At 41.0% G+C, this 19,072-nt stretch overlaps 1 protein-coding gene and 1 long non-coding RNA gene across 4 annotated transcripts; one reads left to right on the forward strand and one right to left on the reverse strand.

The window, feature by feature from the left end:
• Positions 1 to 452: 452 nt before the first annotated feature.
• Positions 453 to 11,866, reverse strand: LOC133138944 (glutathione synthetase-like). Of its 3 annotated transcripts, none has more exons than XM_061258107.1 (13): positions 11,490 to 11,866; positions 10,932 to 11,066; positions 9,457 to 9,602; positions 8,729 to 8,804; positions 7,084 to 7,223; positions 3,408 to 3,524; positions 2,798 to 2,878; positions 2,512 to 2,589; positions 2,114 to 2,180; positions 1,713 to 1,907; positions 1,251 to 1,332; positions 972 to 1,161; positions 453 to 663 (listed from the first exon to the last, which is right to left on the reverse strand). In XM_061258107.1, exons 2-13 carry the CDS (start codon positions 11,064 to 11,066, stop codon positions 540 to 542), a joined length of 1,431 nt encoding a protein of 476 aa, XP_061114091.1. In that variant the 5' UTR covers positions 11,490 to 11,866; the 3' UTR covers positions 453 to 539. The 3 variants fall into 3 exon arrangements, with proteins under 3 accessions (XP_061114091.1, XP_061114092.1, XP_061114093.1); XM_061258108.1 differs by lacking the exon at positions 11,490 to 11,866 and adding an exon at positions 11,212 to 11,330; XM_061258109.1 differs by lacking the exon at positions 2,798 to 2,878.
• A 602-nt stretch (positions 11,867 to 12,468) lies between these two features.
• On the forward strand, positions 12,469 to 18,866 carry LOC133138946 (uncharacterized). The gene is made up of 3 exons (XR_009709772.1): positions 12,469 to 12,655; positions 12,940 to 14,649; positions 17,722 to 18,866. It is a non-coding gene; the product is annotated as an uncharacterized LOC133138946 (long non-coding RNA).
• The last annotated feature ends 206 nt before the right edge of the window (positions 18,867 to 19,072 follow it).

Here is a 19,072-nt window from a genome sequence, read left to right on the forward strand (position 1 = left end):
ATGCTTAGTGAGTGTATTTCTAAATCTAATGCTATGCTATGCTAACTTATTAATGGTATTGTTATGTCCCCCTGTATGTGTGTGGCCGGCTCCTTCAGGTGCAGTCGCTTAATTGCCTAATTGATTGGTAATTCTGTTCAGCTGCAGAAAAGGATAAAAGGTGGCAGCTTCTACAGTTTGTCTATGTTTTTGGAAGAGACTTGAGAGAGTCAGTTTTGAAGGTGCCTTTTTAGACTGGTGTGTTTTTATAATTGTGATTTTTGTGCTGGTTTTGTTTACAGATTTTCTGTTCTTGATTCATTTGTAATGTGTTTTTTATTTTTTTATTTTGAATCTGGATTTTAATTTGAAGAAATTTGTTTTAGGTTGTGCCCCCATGCTCCATGGGAGAGGTTTTGAAACGGGAGCGATAATGAGGTTCAACATTCTTTTATATTATTTGTAGCATAGAAGCAGCACCCTTGAGGGAGAAGGAAGGCCATTGAAGTATTTCTGGTCCATCACTGTTCCAGTTGGTGATTTATTTTCCAGGAAGTAGGTCAAATTAGAATTGGGTTATCTAGGACCGCCACTCCTGCAGTCACACCTCCATCAGAATATTCGGAACTCTTGGTTCTAAGAAGATGTCCCACACACTCATTGAGCAGCATATTTGTCCCCTGTCTGTGTGAAAAAAAATGCACGATATATGGCAGACAGATTTTAGCACAACAACATTGTGCTGAAACAGTGGAATTGCATTTAAATGTAAATATATAATGTATCTGTTTACAATTATAGTATATCAGACCCTCGAAACACCCACAATGCTGCTTTGGCACCAAATAATTTCATGCTTCAATCTATAATTGTATGTTAATTTTTGTGAATAAGCAAAAATGTTTAGATTTGTGCCAGGTGAAATCATTGTAAAACAGGGTAAATGATAGGCCATTGTAGGCCATAATATCTCCATTAAGGGAAGTGTGTACCTCACATAGGCTCCAAAGATGCCCAGCTCACTCAGACACGTGCTGAGTTTGAGGGGATAGCCACTCCTCAGCAGGTAGTTGTAGACAGGCTGGGGATGGACCTTTTCCATCAGAATGTAGGCTGCCCTGTCTGAGCTGCCCTTCTCTCCCAACAGCACCTGGCAGATATCTGCACCATAGATATTGTTACCTGCCAGAACAGAACTGCTCATCAGCAGGTGGGTCATAAACAGCAGGGAATAATAGAATGCTAGAATGTAAAAAGCAGCGCTGCCTTACCCCCTCCCTCCCTCTGGGGTTTCAGGACATACTGGTCTGGGTTTGCCAAGGCCATCGCCACAGTCTTGTCTCCCTCCTCTCCCTACACAACACAAAAAGAACCATACACATCAGATAGCGGCACAAAGGACTTGACGCAGGCATCAAATGCAATCATTTTTTTAGAGTGAGGTAAATGTAACAATTGTAATATTTACAATGTAAATATGTTTTTTTCACATTGGGGCATCAGGCCAATTTATTTTCTGGTCACTTCTGGAATAGTCAAATGAAACTTTTGTGTGCGTGAGTGTCCTCTTTATGTTGTTGATTTTTATAATCATCTTTAATGATTTATTGTGTCAAGAGCAGAACAGTAAGCACATCTAACAAATCAAAACGGTTCTTTTAAATGAGGATAACATTTTTTTAAATTATCACTGTGTTGTTCAACTTGAGCTTTGGAAATCAGGAATTTCTCACCTCATCCAGGGTATAAAGCCCAGCAAAGGTTGCTCGCATCTGAGCTACAGCCTCAGGGTCATCTGGAAAGAACTTCTCAAGGACACCAGGTCGGGCTAGCTCCTGCTGCACTTTCTTGGTTCCGGCCAAATGGGTGGCGATGTCAGGACACTTGACTGCCAGGGACCGCTCCATCATAAGCCTCGCCTCCCAACTCTGTACAAACACATTAATCAGGATGAGTGGTATGTTTTTGCTCATCAGACACCCTTATTCTGAGCACCAGACATTCTGTACAGCAAAAATACTTTCAAAAATGTATTACATGAAGGGTTCTTAACATGAAAACTATACTCTACTATAAAGATCAGTAAATAGTTAAAACTGCATTAATTAAGTACACTGTACTGTGGTGTACAGACCTGTTCCCTGTAGTTCTGAGGCATGTACCCATTGCGAAAGTACACTATTGCAACTTCTTGACCACCTCTACAGAAACAAAAAGTCAATTTTACTTGCCATATTAGGTAAAACATTTTTATTTATTATTGTTTTTACTAAATATTTCTAAAGAAGTAATGATCATAAATGTATACATGACAAATATTTAACATCAATCTTTTTAGGTAAGCTTTAGGTAAGGTGGATGTTTGAACACATTTAAAAAATATAGTAAAAATAGCTGTAGTGGATTTTGAACCATTTAGACATGTGTTCAAGAACATGTGTTCAAAAACCTTATCTATGAGGAGTCAAGTGATGTAAACTAGTTTTCCTTCATTATACGATCTACATGCTGAAAATATCAGCATAAACCTACACAAACAGCCTCTTGTCCTGGTCCAGCAATCCAGTCTTGCATACATCCTCAAACCGCTTTCGTACAACCAGAATATTTCTGCACACAACAAAAGTAATTTAGAAGATGCAGAAACAGTGCAGAAACAGTGACAGAACTAACACTACTGTAATGTCCTACACAGCATCAAGAGTAACTTTGTGTCAGGAATTCCTGTGAAATCATGAATACGAAAGAAGCTTATACTCTCTTAAGAGTTCAGCTAATCAAAACATTAACCACTCCCTGTTGGACAGCATCGCCCTACCTGTTCCACAGTTCATTCTCAACATATCGTTGGTCATAGATATTAATCTGAAAATCCTCCACCAGAAACATGACCACAGCCCTGCAGAAAACAGGATCAATGCTATTAAATATTCTGCTATTACATTGTGTTTAATCCAAACAGTAATGAGAAGTGAAGTAAACCCCGTTATAGTGCCAACCTCAATGACAGTTATGCCAATAGCATTATTGCCCCAAAAGGAAATACAAAAAGTTGTTTTTGTATTGTATTTTTGTAAAAAGACAGGTTTGCAGGGGGTCGAAGCAAGAGTCAACCGAGTTTGACAGTAATAGACTAAAATTACAAATTCAACAGGCTCAACTTCAAGGTTACATGAATGTCAACAATCTAACATGGGTTTTCACATTGCGCATGGAAGCACATCGGAGACAAATTACTATTCACCTAATTACAGGAAATGTGATGATAGCCATCATTCAAGACTCACAACTTACTCAGTGCTTTCCACATCAGCGTTCTAAATCAGAAATAAATCACGCCTATTTACCAAAGATTGAGCCAATTGCAAAGCTAATGCATGATGACTGTCATGGGGCTTTCAAAGCACTCTATACAATATATCACATACCTCTCAGAGCCATACAACTTCCAGGCCAGAGCCAGGGCCTTGGCAAGTCCTGCCGCTGGGTTATTGTCCAGGATCATTTTCTGCTCTTCTAACCGGCCAGCAACCTTCAGAATGTGCCTGGAGGGACAAGAGAAAGATGACATTTTCATGAACATATTTCACTTTGTAGGATTCAGGACTTGGCGAGCCAATGCCGCCCCCCTCCATTATTAAAAATTCTGACAAAGTAGGCTACATGAGTAGAACAGAGTTTCTTTTGAATAGCTTGTCAATGCTTTTAATTTGCATTGAATTAATTCCCTCGAAGTCCAAATGTGACATTCAACAACCATTTTATTTTTTATATGAAGAATTAGCACAATTATGGCCTACTGGAAACATTTCAACCCAAGCCTAAACTTTCATGAAATAAAAAATGAAACAGAACATGGCAGAGCAGCACAATGGAATCCAGCGATGCAGGATCGTTTAGAATATGAAAATTAACCTCAAGAAAATGATAATATTCAGATCTAGCAGAACGTGTCAATGTGAAAAGCAGCATCTCCGTTCAAATGCAGGTTTTCGAAAAGTTCGACTTATTCGAGTATGTTGTGGCAATATACATTTACATTTTTGTCATTTAGAAGACAGTTTTAATCCAAAGTGATTTGCAAGTGCATAGGTTCTTTAACAAGCTAAACAACATCACATCCATGAATAGCAAAACACCCATGAATACATTTATACATATATATACATACATACATATACACACACACACACACACACACACACACACAGACGTGGTCAGATTTGTTGGTACCTTTACAGTTCATTGAAATAATGCTTAATTCCTCCTGAAAAGTGATTTGATAAAAAGCTATTGTGTCATGTATACTTGAATACCTTTGGTATGTCATAGAATAAAATAAAGAAGCTGTGAAAAGAGATGAATTATTGCTATAGATATTATAAAATGGCCGGGACACATTTGTTGGTACCCCTTAGAAAAGATAATAAATAATTGGATTATAGAGATATGTCAAACTAATTAGTTCATGTAATTGGTATCACACGTGTCCAATCTTGTAATCAGTCATTCAGTCTATTTAAATGGAGAAAAGTAGTCACTGTGCTGTTTGGTATCATTGTGTGCACCACACTGAACAGGAGCTGGGTGGCTTTCTCCGTCAGGAGAACGATAGATATAGTGTATATTATGGAGGAAGAACCTGCAGTGCAGGATATATGTGGAGCAAGGGTGAGATGGTTATCAAGGGTCATCCCAAGTTTCTTGGCTACATGGGAGGAGGATACTACAAAGTCCTTGACGATCAGTCGATTGTTGGATAGGACTTAGCAAAGATATAGAGAAGCTCACTCTTGCCAAGGTTAAGCTTCAAGTGGTGGGAAGTCATCCACGCAGAAATATCAGCCAAGCAGGCAGAGATCTGTGTGGTGACCTGCAGATTGGGAGGGAAGGAAAGCAAGAGTTGAGTGTCATCGTATTAAGAGTAGCAAGAAAAGCCATGGGAAGAGAAAACAGAACCAAGAGACATGGGGTATAGAGGGAAGACGAGAGGACCAAGAATTGAGCCCTGTGGGACTCCAGTTTATAGGGGGTGTGGGTCAGAGACTCCTAGGAAGATAACCATGCAAGTGCAGATCCTGTGACACCCATCCCAGTCAGCGATGAGAGCAGAATCTCATGGCTGACTGTACTGAAGGCGGCCGACAGTTCAAGGAAGATGAGGCCAAAGGAGAGGGATTTGGCTCTAGCAGAGTGGAGAGTCTCGGGGACCGCGAGTTGGGCAGTCTCTGTGGAATGGCCACTCTTGAAGCCGGACTGGTTAGGATCGTGAAGATTGTTCTGCCGGAGATAACTTGACAGTGGGAGCAGACTGCGCATTCCTGAGTTTTAGATAGGAAGGGAAGAAGAGAGACAGGCCGGTAGTTGTTCAGAGCAGAGGGGTCAAGAGTAGGTTTTTCGAGAAGAGGACTGATTCTGGCCCTCTTAAGGGAAGAGAGAATATTGCCGGAAGAAAGGGAGGTGTTGATTTGAGAGGAGAAAAAAGGGAGAATTACATTAGAAATGGATTGTAGAAGGGGAGAAGGGATGGGGTCAAGAGTATAGGTGGTTGGATGATTGTAAGATAATTAAGAATATAGAGACTTCAGTCTTGTGTTTCAGTTGTAGAAAAAGGCCCTATTTTGTTGGAAATGATTACCACCAGAAGTGGCCTTTAAAGGGTTATTTAAATAAAACAAAAAATATCCGTGTTCACTTCTGTCGAATACCTTGCTTTATTCGTTATTCTAGATTTTTCTGGGTGTAACCCTTTTTTCTTTGTATACTGTGTCTGAAAAGCATGTGGCCAAAAGGATGGATTGGCTACTGCAGTGGTGCATTGGCTGGGCTTGTGAGAAACAGTCTCAGTGGCTAACTGTTAAGCAAGTTGCTAGCCCGCATTCACTAAAGTCAGGTAGCTGCAGTTAACTAAACTCAGTTATGTACATTGGCTGGACATGGTGGCTGGGTCTGCACAGTTCTGTGTATTATTTGGATATTTTTTAAGGCATATTTTAAGGAATCCTGGGCAGGGATCTCATGCCGAAATCCAGGATTCCCAGATGTGGCGGACAACTAAATAAAACTAATGCCTGATTAAACTAAAAGGGACAATGAATGTGTGTGTTTGAGCATGCATGCTTATTTTACAGAATTTTGCAATGGTTCCAGGCAGGCTAGAGCAGACTGAAAACCACTGGTGCCATGTTAGCAGTGGCTAGTCGAGGTCCTGCCCATCATCACTATTGTTTAGCTAAAACTAGCTACCTCATAACTTTGCTGCATATGGTATTTGCAATGAAATTAGTTGAGCAGTCGGAAGTACGAGATTACAAAACTAATCCAGAGATAAATATCTAGTTTTATTGTTGGGCGCACTTCATCATCTTGGGGGTGTAGGCGGGGACAAGTTTGGATTGTAAACACAGAAGTGAAGCAATGAAAGTAATCCTGCATAGTATGCTTTTAATGAAAAAAGTTACCAAACACCCAAATCACCCCAGTGAAAAATTGCACCACCTTTAGCAACAATAATTGCAACCAAATACTTCCTATCATTTCATATCTGTATTTCACAACACTGTGGAAATACAGATATATTTTAGCCCACTCTGCATTGGAAAACTGCATTAATTCAAATAAATTTTAAGGTTTGAGTTTGAAGGTTTGAGAGCACTTGCTTGTTGCAAGTCCTGCCACAGCAATGCTACTGGGTTCCATTTAACTTTGCCAAGTATCTTGTCTCTATTTCATAGATCACATTAGTCCTATTGTTAAAATAAAAATAAAAATCGAATTAAGCTGTTCCACTACATTTTGTAGAAGATAAAAATAAAATAATATGTATGTACAGCTTCCCTAATGTGAAAAATGTTGCCTGGATCCCTGCCCCTATTCATAACATGAAATCATGGGAAAATCTTACATTTACATAAGCAAGTCAACAAAAGCTGGTATTTTTGTACACAAAAAAAGGAGAGCAGACATTTGTAAGGAGGCATGTTTGACTTTATGCAGAGAAGGTAACCCCCTCATAGGGGGGATTGCTATATCACTTGAGGGTTGTCCGACAGACTGTCTGCCCTGTCTTGCCCTCATGTTCTCTTCTCACAGTGCATGCTGTACCTGTGAACAGCTGGAGTCCGTGAAGAAAGCCCACCACAACCGGCTGCAATGGTGTTGATCTCGATCTGCTTCAAGGTTGCGTTTCCATCTGCCTCTTGGTTGAGCATGTAGTCAGAGCGATTCAGGCCCACAACTATTGGCTGAAAACCACAACAAACAAAATGTTTATCAATCAATGAGAAATTATCATGTACAATTATTGCTTTCACGCTCCCTTCTACCCTCACTGGTGAACAAGACCCCGAGATACTTGAACTCCTTCACTTGGGGCAAGCAGCGTCAGCAGTAATGCGGGCGCTGCACCGGACCGTTGTGGTGAAGAGGGAGCTGAGCCTGAAGGCGAAGCTCTCGATTTACTGGTCGATCTACGTCCCAACCCTCACCTATGGTCACAAGCTTTGGGTAGTGACTGAAAGAACGAGATCGCGTATACAAGTGGACAAAATGAGCTTCCTCCGTAGGGTGGCCAGGCTCAGCCTTAGAGATAGGGTGAGGAGCTCGGACATCCGGAGGGAGCTCGGAGTAGAGCCGCTGCTCCTTCGCGTCGAACGGAGCCAATTGAGGTGGTTCGGGCATCTGATCAGGATGTCTCCCCGGCGCCTCCCTTTGGAGGTTTTCCGGGCTCGTCCAACTGGGCGGAGACCCCGAGGGAGACCCAGAGCCCGCTGGAGAGATTATATATCTCTCCTGGCCAGGGAACACCTCGGGATCCCCCAGGAGGAGCTAGAATGCGTTGCTGGGGAGAGGGACGCCTGGAATACCCGGCTTTGCCTACTGCCACCGTGACCCGACTCCGGATAAGTGGGTGATGATGGATGGATGGATGGATTATTGCTTTGAAAAACATCTTCACTGCACCATTCATGACATATACACTGGACAGTTTTTTTCTGGAAATAAGTGTTCAAATTACAAATAATTGGTGGACGTTTCACTTGCTGGGAATTGGGAATATCCAGTCCGTTTGTATTACATGTCACTCAGTGTTATAAATTAGACTTCACTGGGCTCCATGCTGCTTGGGATAAAGACATTTCAATTTGTAACTTCTTAGCTTTTATTAAAGATGTGTTTTATACATTTTGGTTTCACATTTGAAAAATACTAACAAACGAATGCCTCTGAAGTGCAGCATGGAAAAAGGAAATTCCAGAAATGCATCATCACTTTCTGCATCACTTTATGGCACGGTTAACTTGCTGTTTCAGCAAGTTATGTTTACTTATATTTCTTGAATTATCTTAATTTCAGACAGAACTACACTGCTAGATACAAATCACTAGTTAGCCATAAAAAACAGGATGGCTAGGTTACAGTTTGCCAACAAGTACCTAAAAGACCCTGCAGAGTTCTGTTTCATTTGATGGCAAGAGCCAAGCGCCCCACCTCAACTGTGAAACAAGGTGGTGGGGGTGTTATGGTTTGAGCTTGTATGCCTGGCAGAGGTACTGGCTCACTTGTCTTTACTGATGATGGCAGCAGGAGAGTGAATTCTTCAGTGTAGAGAATAATCTTAGTGAAATTCAAGTAAATGGCTCCAAATGGACAAAATGTCATAAATTTCTGAGGAGTACAGAATTAAATCAAGAAGAAAATAGGCCCTTGTCCCAAATGTTACAAAGCACATAAATTAAGAAATACCTACCTGGGAACAGCCCTCTTGAAGAATGAGCATGTATATATTGAACAATCTTGCAGTGAAATCATCCACTTTGATAGTGCTGGGGGAAAATAATTTAAATGAACATCCTATTTCCCCACTATGACACCTTAAAATGAACTTTTACTGTAGAAAAATAGCAGAACTAAAATGAACTCTCTGCCAGCTCTGTACCAGGAACGTGTGCAGATATTGCCCCCAAACTACTTTTTCCTGAAGTCTACAATGGCTGGTTTGACCACATGTATCAATTAACTTGTTTTCAGGCCATGTCGGAAAGTGTAGTCCATATCTTTTCCAAAGAAAAAAAACTTCTTCACAGCTGTTGGTGAGTTCAAAGTATCCAGCCCACTGTAGTTCTTTACAAATCAGGAAGGGTAGAGGTGTGTCCTGATGTATACCTCAACCAAAATTAGCTCTCTTTCTGCCAATATCTCTGGCAGATTTGGCCAGCCACGCAAAGAGAATTCATCAGTTATGCCTTGATCTGTTAAATGTGCTGCCTTTACCTATGCAGGTCCCACCAGATTACCAATCATACTGGGATGGAGGGGAACCACCTTTAGTAGCATATTCTCATATACTCTCTCTCTCTCATTCTAATGGAAGCTGCATTAGCACAAAAACATGAAGTTAGCACCTTATTTACATCAACACAGGACTAAATTCCTTCTATACAACAGCAAGCATGCAAGGCTGGATTCTGATGTTACCTGGCCAGGGCTTCTTGGAGGAATGTGGAATCCTGGCTGATCATGTCCACCAGTCGGTTAAAATTTGTCTGCACTGCGAGCGCCTGGTCGAAGAGCACTTTTGGCAAAGGGGAGGGAAAGAGCGAGAATGGGGCGAAGCACACCACCTGCAACCACAGCAGAAGATAAAGCGCACTCCAAAAGTATGGTGACAGTAATGTTAAGTTTGGATTTGCATTTGGATTTGAGATCAAAAAATGAATATGAGAAAAGTACACACAATCCAGCTTAATTTCATGCCATTTACATGCACATGTTTTTACCATTTTACATAAACAGCTATTTTTGTATTGTTCCTCTATTTTCAGCTGTGCAAAAGTAACCCAGAATTAATTCGGGTAATCTGGGACATTTTTTGCAATTTTGACTTCTGCAAATTATTCTGATCTCTTTCTAACACATTAGATCAACACATTAGACCTTTCTGAAATCCTTAAGATGTTTTCTAACCACACCAGAAAGAATTATGTAGATATCATACCCAAAGGAGACATGTCAATCCTATTAGTGTTCTTTGTGCCAAAAATAAATAAATCTGCCTGAATTTGATAATCTGGGACAGGTCGCTTTGTAATCTGGGACACTGAAAAAAGTCTAAATCACCTTAGTTTATGCATGCCAAGATCAATATAAAAATATTTTTTAAAGCATTATTAGAGAACAGAAAGCTGAATAATAAAACGTTTCTTATTCATAGAAATGTCATTAAATTATATAAACATATAAAAAGTCATATTATTTTTTCATAAAGAATGCATGAGGATAAATACTTTTTTCACTCCAACCCTAACAAAGCACACCTCATGCAACAGCTACAGATCTCATTGAGCTACTTAAGTAGGTATTAGTAATAGTATCAGGCGTGCCAAATTAGGGTTGAAGTAAAAACCTACAGGACGGTAGAACAGGTTTGGGCAGCCCTGTTTTATCTCTTCATGGGATTAACAGATCTACCATGTTAATTCATTTAAATTCATTTGAAATATTCTATTAAAATTGAATAACATTTTTAAAACTACGACTATTACAAAAATTCAAGCAACAGCAAGCAAAAATGAGATTAACCTATAATTAATTAGGTTATTCATTTAAATTATCCATTCTATTCAAATTGGGGCTACTTGGGGAACAAACAGTCCTGGCAGGTGAGATACCCATCATCATCAACCACGCTATTATCTTGACATCACCCCCATGAAGCCATGTGAGTTCAGTCATATGACATACATGCTAAACCTATTGTGTAAGCCCTGTTGACTACATTTTCTTAGAACAGGAAATGAACACAGGGATCTTAGGTGTCCCGCATTACCCAATGTCCCAGATTACCCGAATGCACCCTACTATAAGTAAATCAAAGCAAGTCTAATATTTGGTTGAATAGAACTTGGAGATGCCTCCCCTGCTTAAAATTCCAGCAAAAATCCAAAGTTCACCTCCGACGAATTCGGCGTCTCCTTTGTCCTCATTAAAACGCCATGCAGAACAGCAGTGTCTTTGGCCACAGCTTCTAAATCCCTGATCAGCACTTCATTCATTAACACGTCCTCTGCCATTGACATTGAAGCCATCTGCAAGATCATGGTATTTAAAAATTCCGAAGAACTACGCAACTTAAGAAACCATGATGTGGTTCTTAATTTGCGTAGAAACAATCCTGGGTGTTTGTGATAAAAGGAAAAGCACAATTTCACAAAAGCATGTCCACTGCTATACCTAAGATTTTATACATTGCATAGGCGACTCCTCATCACGATTTGTGTCTGGTCAAAATCAAATGGCTATTTAACAGTCAGCTATCAAAACAATTTAGCTAGCTAATATAGACGACAACCACAGAAACGCTAAGGAATATACATTCACATAGATTTTAACAGATTTTAACAAGTGATTACACGCAAATGCATTTAGCTGTGGGCACATACCAATTAAGGTTGACTTGCACCACCTAAAGTTAATTCGATAACGTTAGTGAGATAAACACACGAACAGACCTTGTTCTTGTTTATGTTCTTCGTGGAAGTGGTAGTCAGCTTGCGTTTCAGTAAGATGTCATTGCTCCAAATCTTTAAGTCTATCAGGGGCGTGCGCAGGAATGGTAAAGCAACATCTGGGGCAGGGCGGCATACAGTGACAAGGTAATGGTGCTCCGCTGTGACCGTGTGGTGGTAGTGACTATCCCAGACACTGAGACACGTTGATTTACGTGAATTTGACCAATAATTAGGCTATAGCGAAAACGATGAATAACTACACAACTTCTTGTGTTAGCTCCAAACAGCACCTGAAGCACAACTACAACAGTTTGGCACAGGCTTATTTGGCTGAGCTGTGTACGCCTGCCCGGTTCCTCGTCTCTCCTTCGCAACAGATTCCCCACCACACTGTCACAGAGGAGCACCATTACCTGTGCAACCCTTTCTGTGATCTATGTTGACAATTATAATGGAAGGGGCTTTTCAAGCCAAACTGAAGAAGTTTGTTCTAGCGTTATTGTACATAATTGTATACTAGTGCTTCTCTCTGATAATAATAATAAATGTCCACTGTCCGACTACTACATAACGTCACAGGATATTTAAATTATCTCGTCCTTCTTGCATATTGAGCTTAACGTTTATACTTAAAATTGCATTATTTTTTTTAATACTTTAAAATAGTGCAAGTGTTGCTGTATGCTGAAACACAAAAACCAAAGCTGATCTGGAAGTAATGTCTTATGTATTAAGGTCCTTACACACCGGACGCGTATTTTTCGCGCGAATAATTCGCACGAAAAAATATTTTTTAGAACTGCTGGTTTCCTATGAGTCCTTACACACCGGACGCGAATATTTCGCCGCGAAAAAACGACGGGTTTTTTTTCGCATCCAGGAGCGAAACTTCTGAAGTTTCGCGCTGCGAATAAACGCATCAACCAATCACATTGCGTGGAACGACGTTACGACAATGTACACTACGCACGGTACAGCAAAGAGTGCCACAAGTGATTCCAGATTAGTTTACAAAACCATATAAAAATAGAAAATGGCGGACCAGTTCATTGTTTGTGTGTCTCAAAACCCCGTGTTATATGATAAGGAACATCAACAGTACAAAGATAATGACGTTAAGGACAACGTGTGGACCAGCATCGCCGAACAACTCGGCTATCAGGATTGTAAGCTTATGTAGTTTACTTTTGGAAGTAGAGTTGGTAGCAAGATAAAGTGTCAGCAGGTTTGGCTAACGTAATGTCAAAATACGGGAGGCACCGTGTGTAGCTTTTTACCCGGACACTGCAATAGACTAACCAAAGTAACATAAGACAATGAAGCATACATATTGGAGCACACATGGGCTTTATATGAGTGCTCCTGTGTCGTATTTCAGGTATTATTTGACTTTTGATGGCTGACATGGTATGTTTTGATACCGTATTTAACATACCGTTGATGATTTTAGTTGAAGATGCTAAGAAACTATGGAAGAGCCTCAGGGACACATATCGGAAGAAAAGAGAGGAGAAAGACACAACCAGTGGAGTCGAGTGAGGAGGTAGAGGACCACATCGTCATCACTGGATGAAGCTGAATCCATGTTTTTTTCGTTCTGAAACTTAGGCGAATCTTTTGTTAAAAAAAAATAAATAAATAAAAAGTCTCGCAAAGTCGCAAATTCGCATCGCGTCCGGTGTGTAAGGACCTTTAGTCATGAAAGTTCCACTTTTCAGAACATTGTGAGCTAACTTGCTGTTCGTAACACGGTCAGTCTACTTTACAGTTTTCTTTAGGCAACAATCATTTTTTATTATTCAATCGTTTAAAGGTATTTGAAAACGCATTTTTAGAAGCCTAAATTTCCCACAATACAAGTTCACCCGAACTTTGATAATGAGCGTGTTTATGAGACCTGTCAATTAGTTATGACGTGCCCCTACTTTCCTGTAGGCCAGCGGCGCAAACTGTGGGTCACAATTTATAGGGGAGTGGTTATCCTCGTGTGACGTACTACTAGGAGAACATTGTCAACCGGTTGAAAATAGGATTCTGCATTTTAAACAAAAGACACAATATAGCATTATTTATAGAATCTGCATGCTACCGCCCTCTGCAGGGTTGATACAAAACTGCCTATAACTATTTGTTGGGAAATAGTTAAGCCTATTTTATTCACATTGATTTAATTTAATATTGAGCCGGGAAGTAGTAGAAGCTGCGACATTATTGAGAGACTCCAACAGCACCACTTATTTAACATATGCTTCTTGAAAACACAATGTGAAAAATTAGTGTGATATTCAACAATCTCAAAGAACAGCACTACGAGAGAGTTCAGACGTTCAGATCATTTTTGGCAACCCAATATTCCAATTAGCACACCCTCATGCTATGAAAGTACTGTCATTATATGGGGTTATAGGCTACGAGATGCAAATAAAAAGAGAAAGAGAGAGTCAGACGGAGGAGAGAGATGAAAGGAGGGTGGCAGATGCAGAGTCAGTGGGGAGTTTGGAGAAAGATTTGAGAGGGGGGAGTGAGGCGGCGACAGGGGTAGCAAAGCAAAAACGTATGGATTACTGCGCAGTCTGATCGCCCCTGAAAAGCCTGGTGAGATGGATTACAAATGTATTGTGGATGAATTGCAGAGTCGCCACCTAATGCTCGCCATGCTAATAACCAGGGATATTAATCACTGCATACATAACAGTTTCCACCACCTCATTGCAATTATCCTGGTAGCTAGCAATAGCATCCGTTGGGGGATTTGTTTCCAAAATGACTTGAACCACACATCAGTGTATTCAAATTTTATACTGTAAAAATAAACGTAAATGGAAACCCGAAATGGGGTGCAGTAGATTTGTGGAAAAAAGAGATTAAATCCGCAGTGCTGAAACCGCCACAAAAAAAATAGTGTTACCTCCTGTTGTGCATTCCAAAAAATGTATGGAAGCTTTGATAAGACTGGTGAAACTGTTGATTTTCTTGAGAGACTTCCAGAAAAATACAGTGCACACAACGGAATGGAGAAACCTGGAGATAACATACCAGTCTTATCCTGTATGGACGGTTTGCGGAAAGAGCTAAAAGGATACCTGCCTTCGGGAAATGGCTCCCCAGGGTAATGTCTCGTTCCAAAACCCTGGTGGCTGCCCCGGATGATGTGCAAGAGGTAATATGACAGAAAAGTTTACAATTATTTTACTGGTTCAGTATAACAATGCGGGTTCTACTATCATTTTAAAACATGCATTTTTATTCTCTCCTGTAGGGGTGACCGGGGATGGTTTTACTCATGTATGAATTGCTCATCTTCAAAAAAACTTTTAACAGTAATTCTTATATGAAATTAAAGCTTAAGGTCTTGGCTTGAAATTGGTATTCCAACAGGAAGTAATTCACCATGAAAGACACTCTGACACAATGTGACAACCAACTCCATCACGGGTTCGGTTGTCACAGGGTATGGGGTTGGTTGTCCCTATGGAGGTTCAATAGGGTTTCAGTGATAAATTTGGATCTTAAAAGAAGATGTGTAACTTTTTTGTTTTTTAAATAGACACACCAAATAAGTTTTGAAATGAATACCACCTCTATAATAGTTGTCATCAATGCCCCTTCTGTTTAAACAATAAGATTCATGCAGGTGAATTATTGGAATTATCTTCTGTAATGAGAAGTAAAATGAAATAATTTGCAGTGCTAAAAAATCTCTTTGTGAAAGACACTGTTTTCAAATAAATCATAATGAACAAGTTGCCTAATTGGGCAACAACAAACAGCATGCAAAGAACAAAAGACACACAGCCTTAAAAGGTAGCATACATATCCAATATTTTCTAACAGGTAGGGTAATGAAACAACAATGAATAAATGTAGGCTATTATGTGCACAAACACCTGAGAACAAAAACAATATAAAACTCAGCTTCTCTACCTTTTCAGTACGATGTGTCTAGTAAACCCTGTGCTTCACTCAGAGTCACATGAGTCACAGTTCTGACAAATGTACACCCCTGGTTTGCCAGGGGTGCAATCTTTGTGAGCCCACTTCTGGCAGCAAGCACATCTAAGCCATACTTCCCTGGACTTGTTATTGGTGTATGGCTCAATACAGACCAGGCAGAAATATTAATCTTCATCAGAGGACTCTTCCACTGGCCTTGTCTTCTTGGCTTTCTTCTTTTTAGGTGGGACACTACTTTTTGAGGGCTGAGGAGCATCTTTGGACACCTTTTTCTGCCTGAAAATTCTCTTTTTAGCATCGGCAGACATTTTTTCATTTTCAATCTGTGCTTTAACAGGAGTATCAGTTAGAACAGCACTCCTGCATTTTCTCCTTTGCTGGACCAGTTTCCTTGGACCAGCCTTTGGAAATGGTTGGATAACTTCTGGCGTTGGAAAACTGGTTGAAGCGGTGGCCTGAGCTAAGGCCTGATGTACCCCGGTGGAGGTGGCATTAGCCAGGGGCTGCTGCATGCTTGTGGAGGAGGGAGGAGCTAGGGCCTGCTGTAGTCCAGTGGCGGTGGGCGGGGCTAGGGCCTGCTGTGACCCAGTGGAGGTGGGAGGAGCCAGGGGCTGCTGCATGCTGGTAAGGGTGGGAGGAGCTAGGGCCTGCTGTGGCACAGTGGAGGTGGGAGGAGCCAGGGGCCGATCCGTTACAAAAGATGGGGCAAACTCACACTCCTCAAAGACATCCCTGTTAAATGGGTAGATGCCAGTTACCCTGAAGCCTGACTGGATGTTGGTAGGGGTTGCAGCCAGTGGGTAGGCAATGGTTACAATACCTGGGATGTCATAAATTGACATGGTCTTCCCTGGATTTTGCAGCATCCAGGCGTCACAGGCAGAGCTGACATGTTTCTTGAAAGGTCCATACACTGACCTGTCAAGGGGCTGAAGCTTGTGTGAGCAGTGTGGATGGAATGAAAGGATGACAACACCATTTTATTAGGCGTAGTCAAGGCCCACCGCAGAGAGATGTGACCCGTGATGTGACCCGTCTAAAAGCAACAGGGAGGGCTTCTCCTTGGAACATTTTGTGTGGTTGACAAAATGCTTCAAGAAGTCCACAAAATGTTCCTCCTTCATCCAGCCTGAGCTGTTTGCTCCCCCTCTACTTCCAACAGGCCCATTCTTCAGGAAGTAGTCTCTGAAATTCACCCTGGGGAAAATAAAGTAGGGGGGGATGCTGTTTCCAGTGGCAGAAACAGCCGCGATGGTCACGAGGGTTCCCCTTTCAGCTGAGGTGAGACTACCCACTTGTTTGTGGCCCTTCCGTGCAACAACTTTATTTGGTTTATGAACGGTGGTTACACCGGTCTCATCCATATTCCATATGTCATTAGGCCCAAATCCATATTTAAGCATGACTCTCTCCAGGTTGTCAAAGAACAAGCCAACATTCTCTCTGTTGAAGCTTGTAGTGCATGCCAAGCTTGTTGCCTCTGGTGAGCGTATGGAGAGAGAAGGGTGGCGCTTCAAAAAGCCACGAACCAGTCCGCAGTGGCTCGACTAGTGTCACTCCAGGACTGTGGAATAGTGATGTTCTGTGACACCGCATATTGGAAAACCAGACCACTGATTTCTTTGGGTGCAAGACCGTAGTAGATATCAGAGGCCCTTAAGACATAATCTTTTAGCTGCTTCTCTTGGTCATTGCTGAAAATCTGGCGGTTTTTTATGTAGCCAACTGGCACTGATGGAGTGGTAGCCCTGCCCTCTATGTCATCACTGGACATTTTCTGGTAGTAACGGGTCAATGTCCTGTAGTTAATATTGAAGTCTTTAGCTGTGCTATGTATGCTCTTGTCTGCTAGCTTCACCTGCCTCACAGCCAAAAGCATAACATCTGCTGGCGTACTTCCCCTGTCTGTCTTTCTCTTGAAGTTCCTGACCATTCTACCAACAAAAAACACAACAAATATCACTGTCTGCATATCCTCAGCTGAAAAAATAATTTCTCAAACTTTAGGGGTACCCCCAGAGCAGAATCTGGACAGATGCCCAGGGACAGCTAAGGCCATGTAAATATGCCAGAGATGGAGGAACTAGGAAGTAGCATCAGGGTTTGAGTCGATTTTTCTCTGGATAACCCCTAACAAAAATGTGGAGTGGATAATGTATTTGGAAGATGGGGGGGGGGCATGGTTTACTTATGCAGGATTCATAATTGTTGTCAGATTAGAAATATTTGCCGTAATGACATGCTGTTTGTTACCTATACTGAGATCCTTTCTCACCAGGGTTATTGGGACACAAATGCTGATGAAGAAGGTGGATGATGCAGCAAATGAACACCTCATGACTGTCCAAGTGCAGGCACTGCATCCAGACTGGGGTATCACTGCAGGTCCAGGATATGTGAACATGCAATCAGTAATTTATGAGCAAGCAGATTATTATGGTTAGTCAATGATAGTCTGTAAGAGTTACCCAATCTTTTTACCTCTCTTGACAAGAGTGGGAGGGTTTTTGGTTGTGTGGCTCAGGGACATTGGTCATCTTTTTGGGACAGAGCGCAGAGAGCATATTTTATACAATATATAACTGAACATAGGAAACTGCATGATATAGCAGGTTGTTCACTGTTTAGGTTATTGGCCTCTGCAAGTCTGCCCCCAAAAATGGCTGATGATTGGACAGGATTTCAATGCAATTTCCAGGTACATGGATGTGACTGTTTATGGTGTTCAGTTAGACACAGTGCATTCTGTTTCAAGGTGCGAGTTAAACATGTGAAGGAGAGAATAAGCCCTGCACTATTCCAGGGGGAGTGGCAATTCCAGGATATTCTTCCCTTCTTGGCATATTGGAATAAGGGGAAGCCTAATGTTATTCTAAAAGATTTTGAAATCCCAGGGACCCAAAATCGAGAGGCAAATGGTCTGCAGAGCATATCACAAGTATATTGGTGAATATGAGGCTCAACAATCCACACTTGAACGACTTGCTGGCAAATGCACAGTGAAAAAGAAAGCACAACGAAGCAGAGGGCAGTGTAACCAAAGATTAGATGATTGTTTGTAAATAATGCTACAGTGGGCATTACATGCAAGTGGATGCTGTAGAGCAATTCCATGTACATGGGGGCAAAGTAAATGACTATAAAGTGATTAAAAATGAAGTTTGTGAAATCCAATATAGTTTGTGAGACTTAATAATCATAAGGGGGGAAATGTTGGAAATAGTAAGTTGAAATGTAATGCATCATATACCTGCATGGTAATATGTACCTAATATGCAGTCATATCAAAAGCCATATTTATGTGATAATCAATGTAAACAATTGTGTATTAGGATGTTTTATTTGGCTAGGTAAGCATTGTTTGGCTAGGTAAGTGGTTCATACATTGATCATACATTTGCATGTTGCGGTACTATGATTAAAAAAAAAAAACATGATGAAATAGGCCCTTTTCCTTATCTTTGTTGTGCAGGTAGCAGTTGAAATTGTACTTCCCTCTCTAGGGTCCTTTATCCTAGGTTATGGGTTTGCACTTTGTTGTACGTTGGTCTGGATAAGAGCATCTGCCAATTGCCATTAATGTAATGTACAAACAATGTGACTGATAGCCCCAAGTGTGAAATCAATAT

This window comes from Conger conger, chromosome 10 (genome assembly GCF_963514075.1).
Source record: "Conger conger chromosome 10, fConCon1.1, whole genome shotgun sequence".
Lineage (NCBI taxonomy): Eukaryota > Metazoa > Chordata > Actinopteri > Anguilliformes > Congridae > Conger > Conger conger.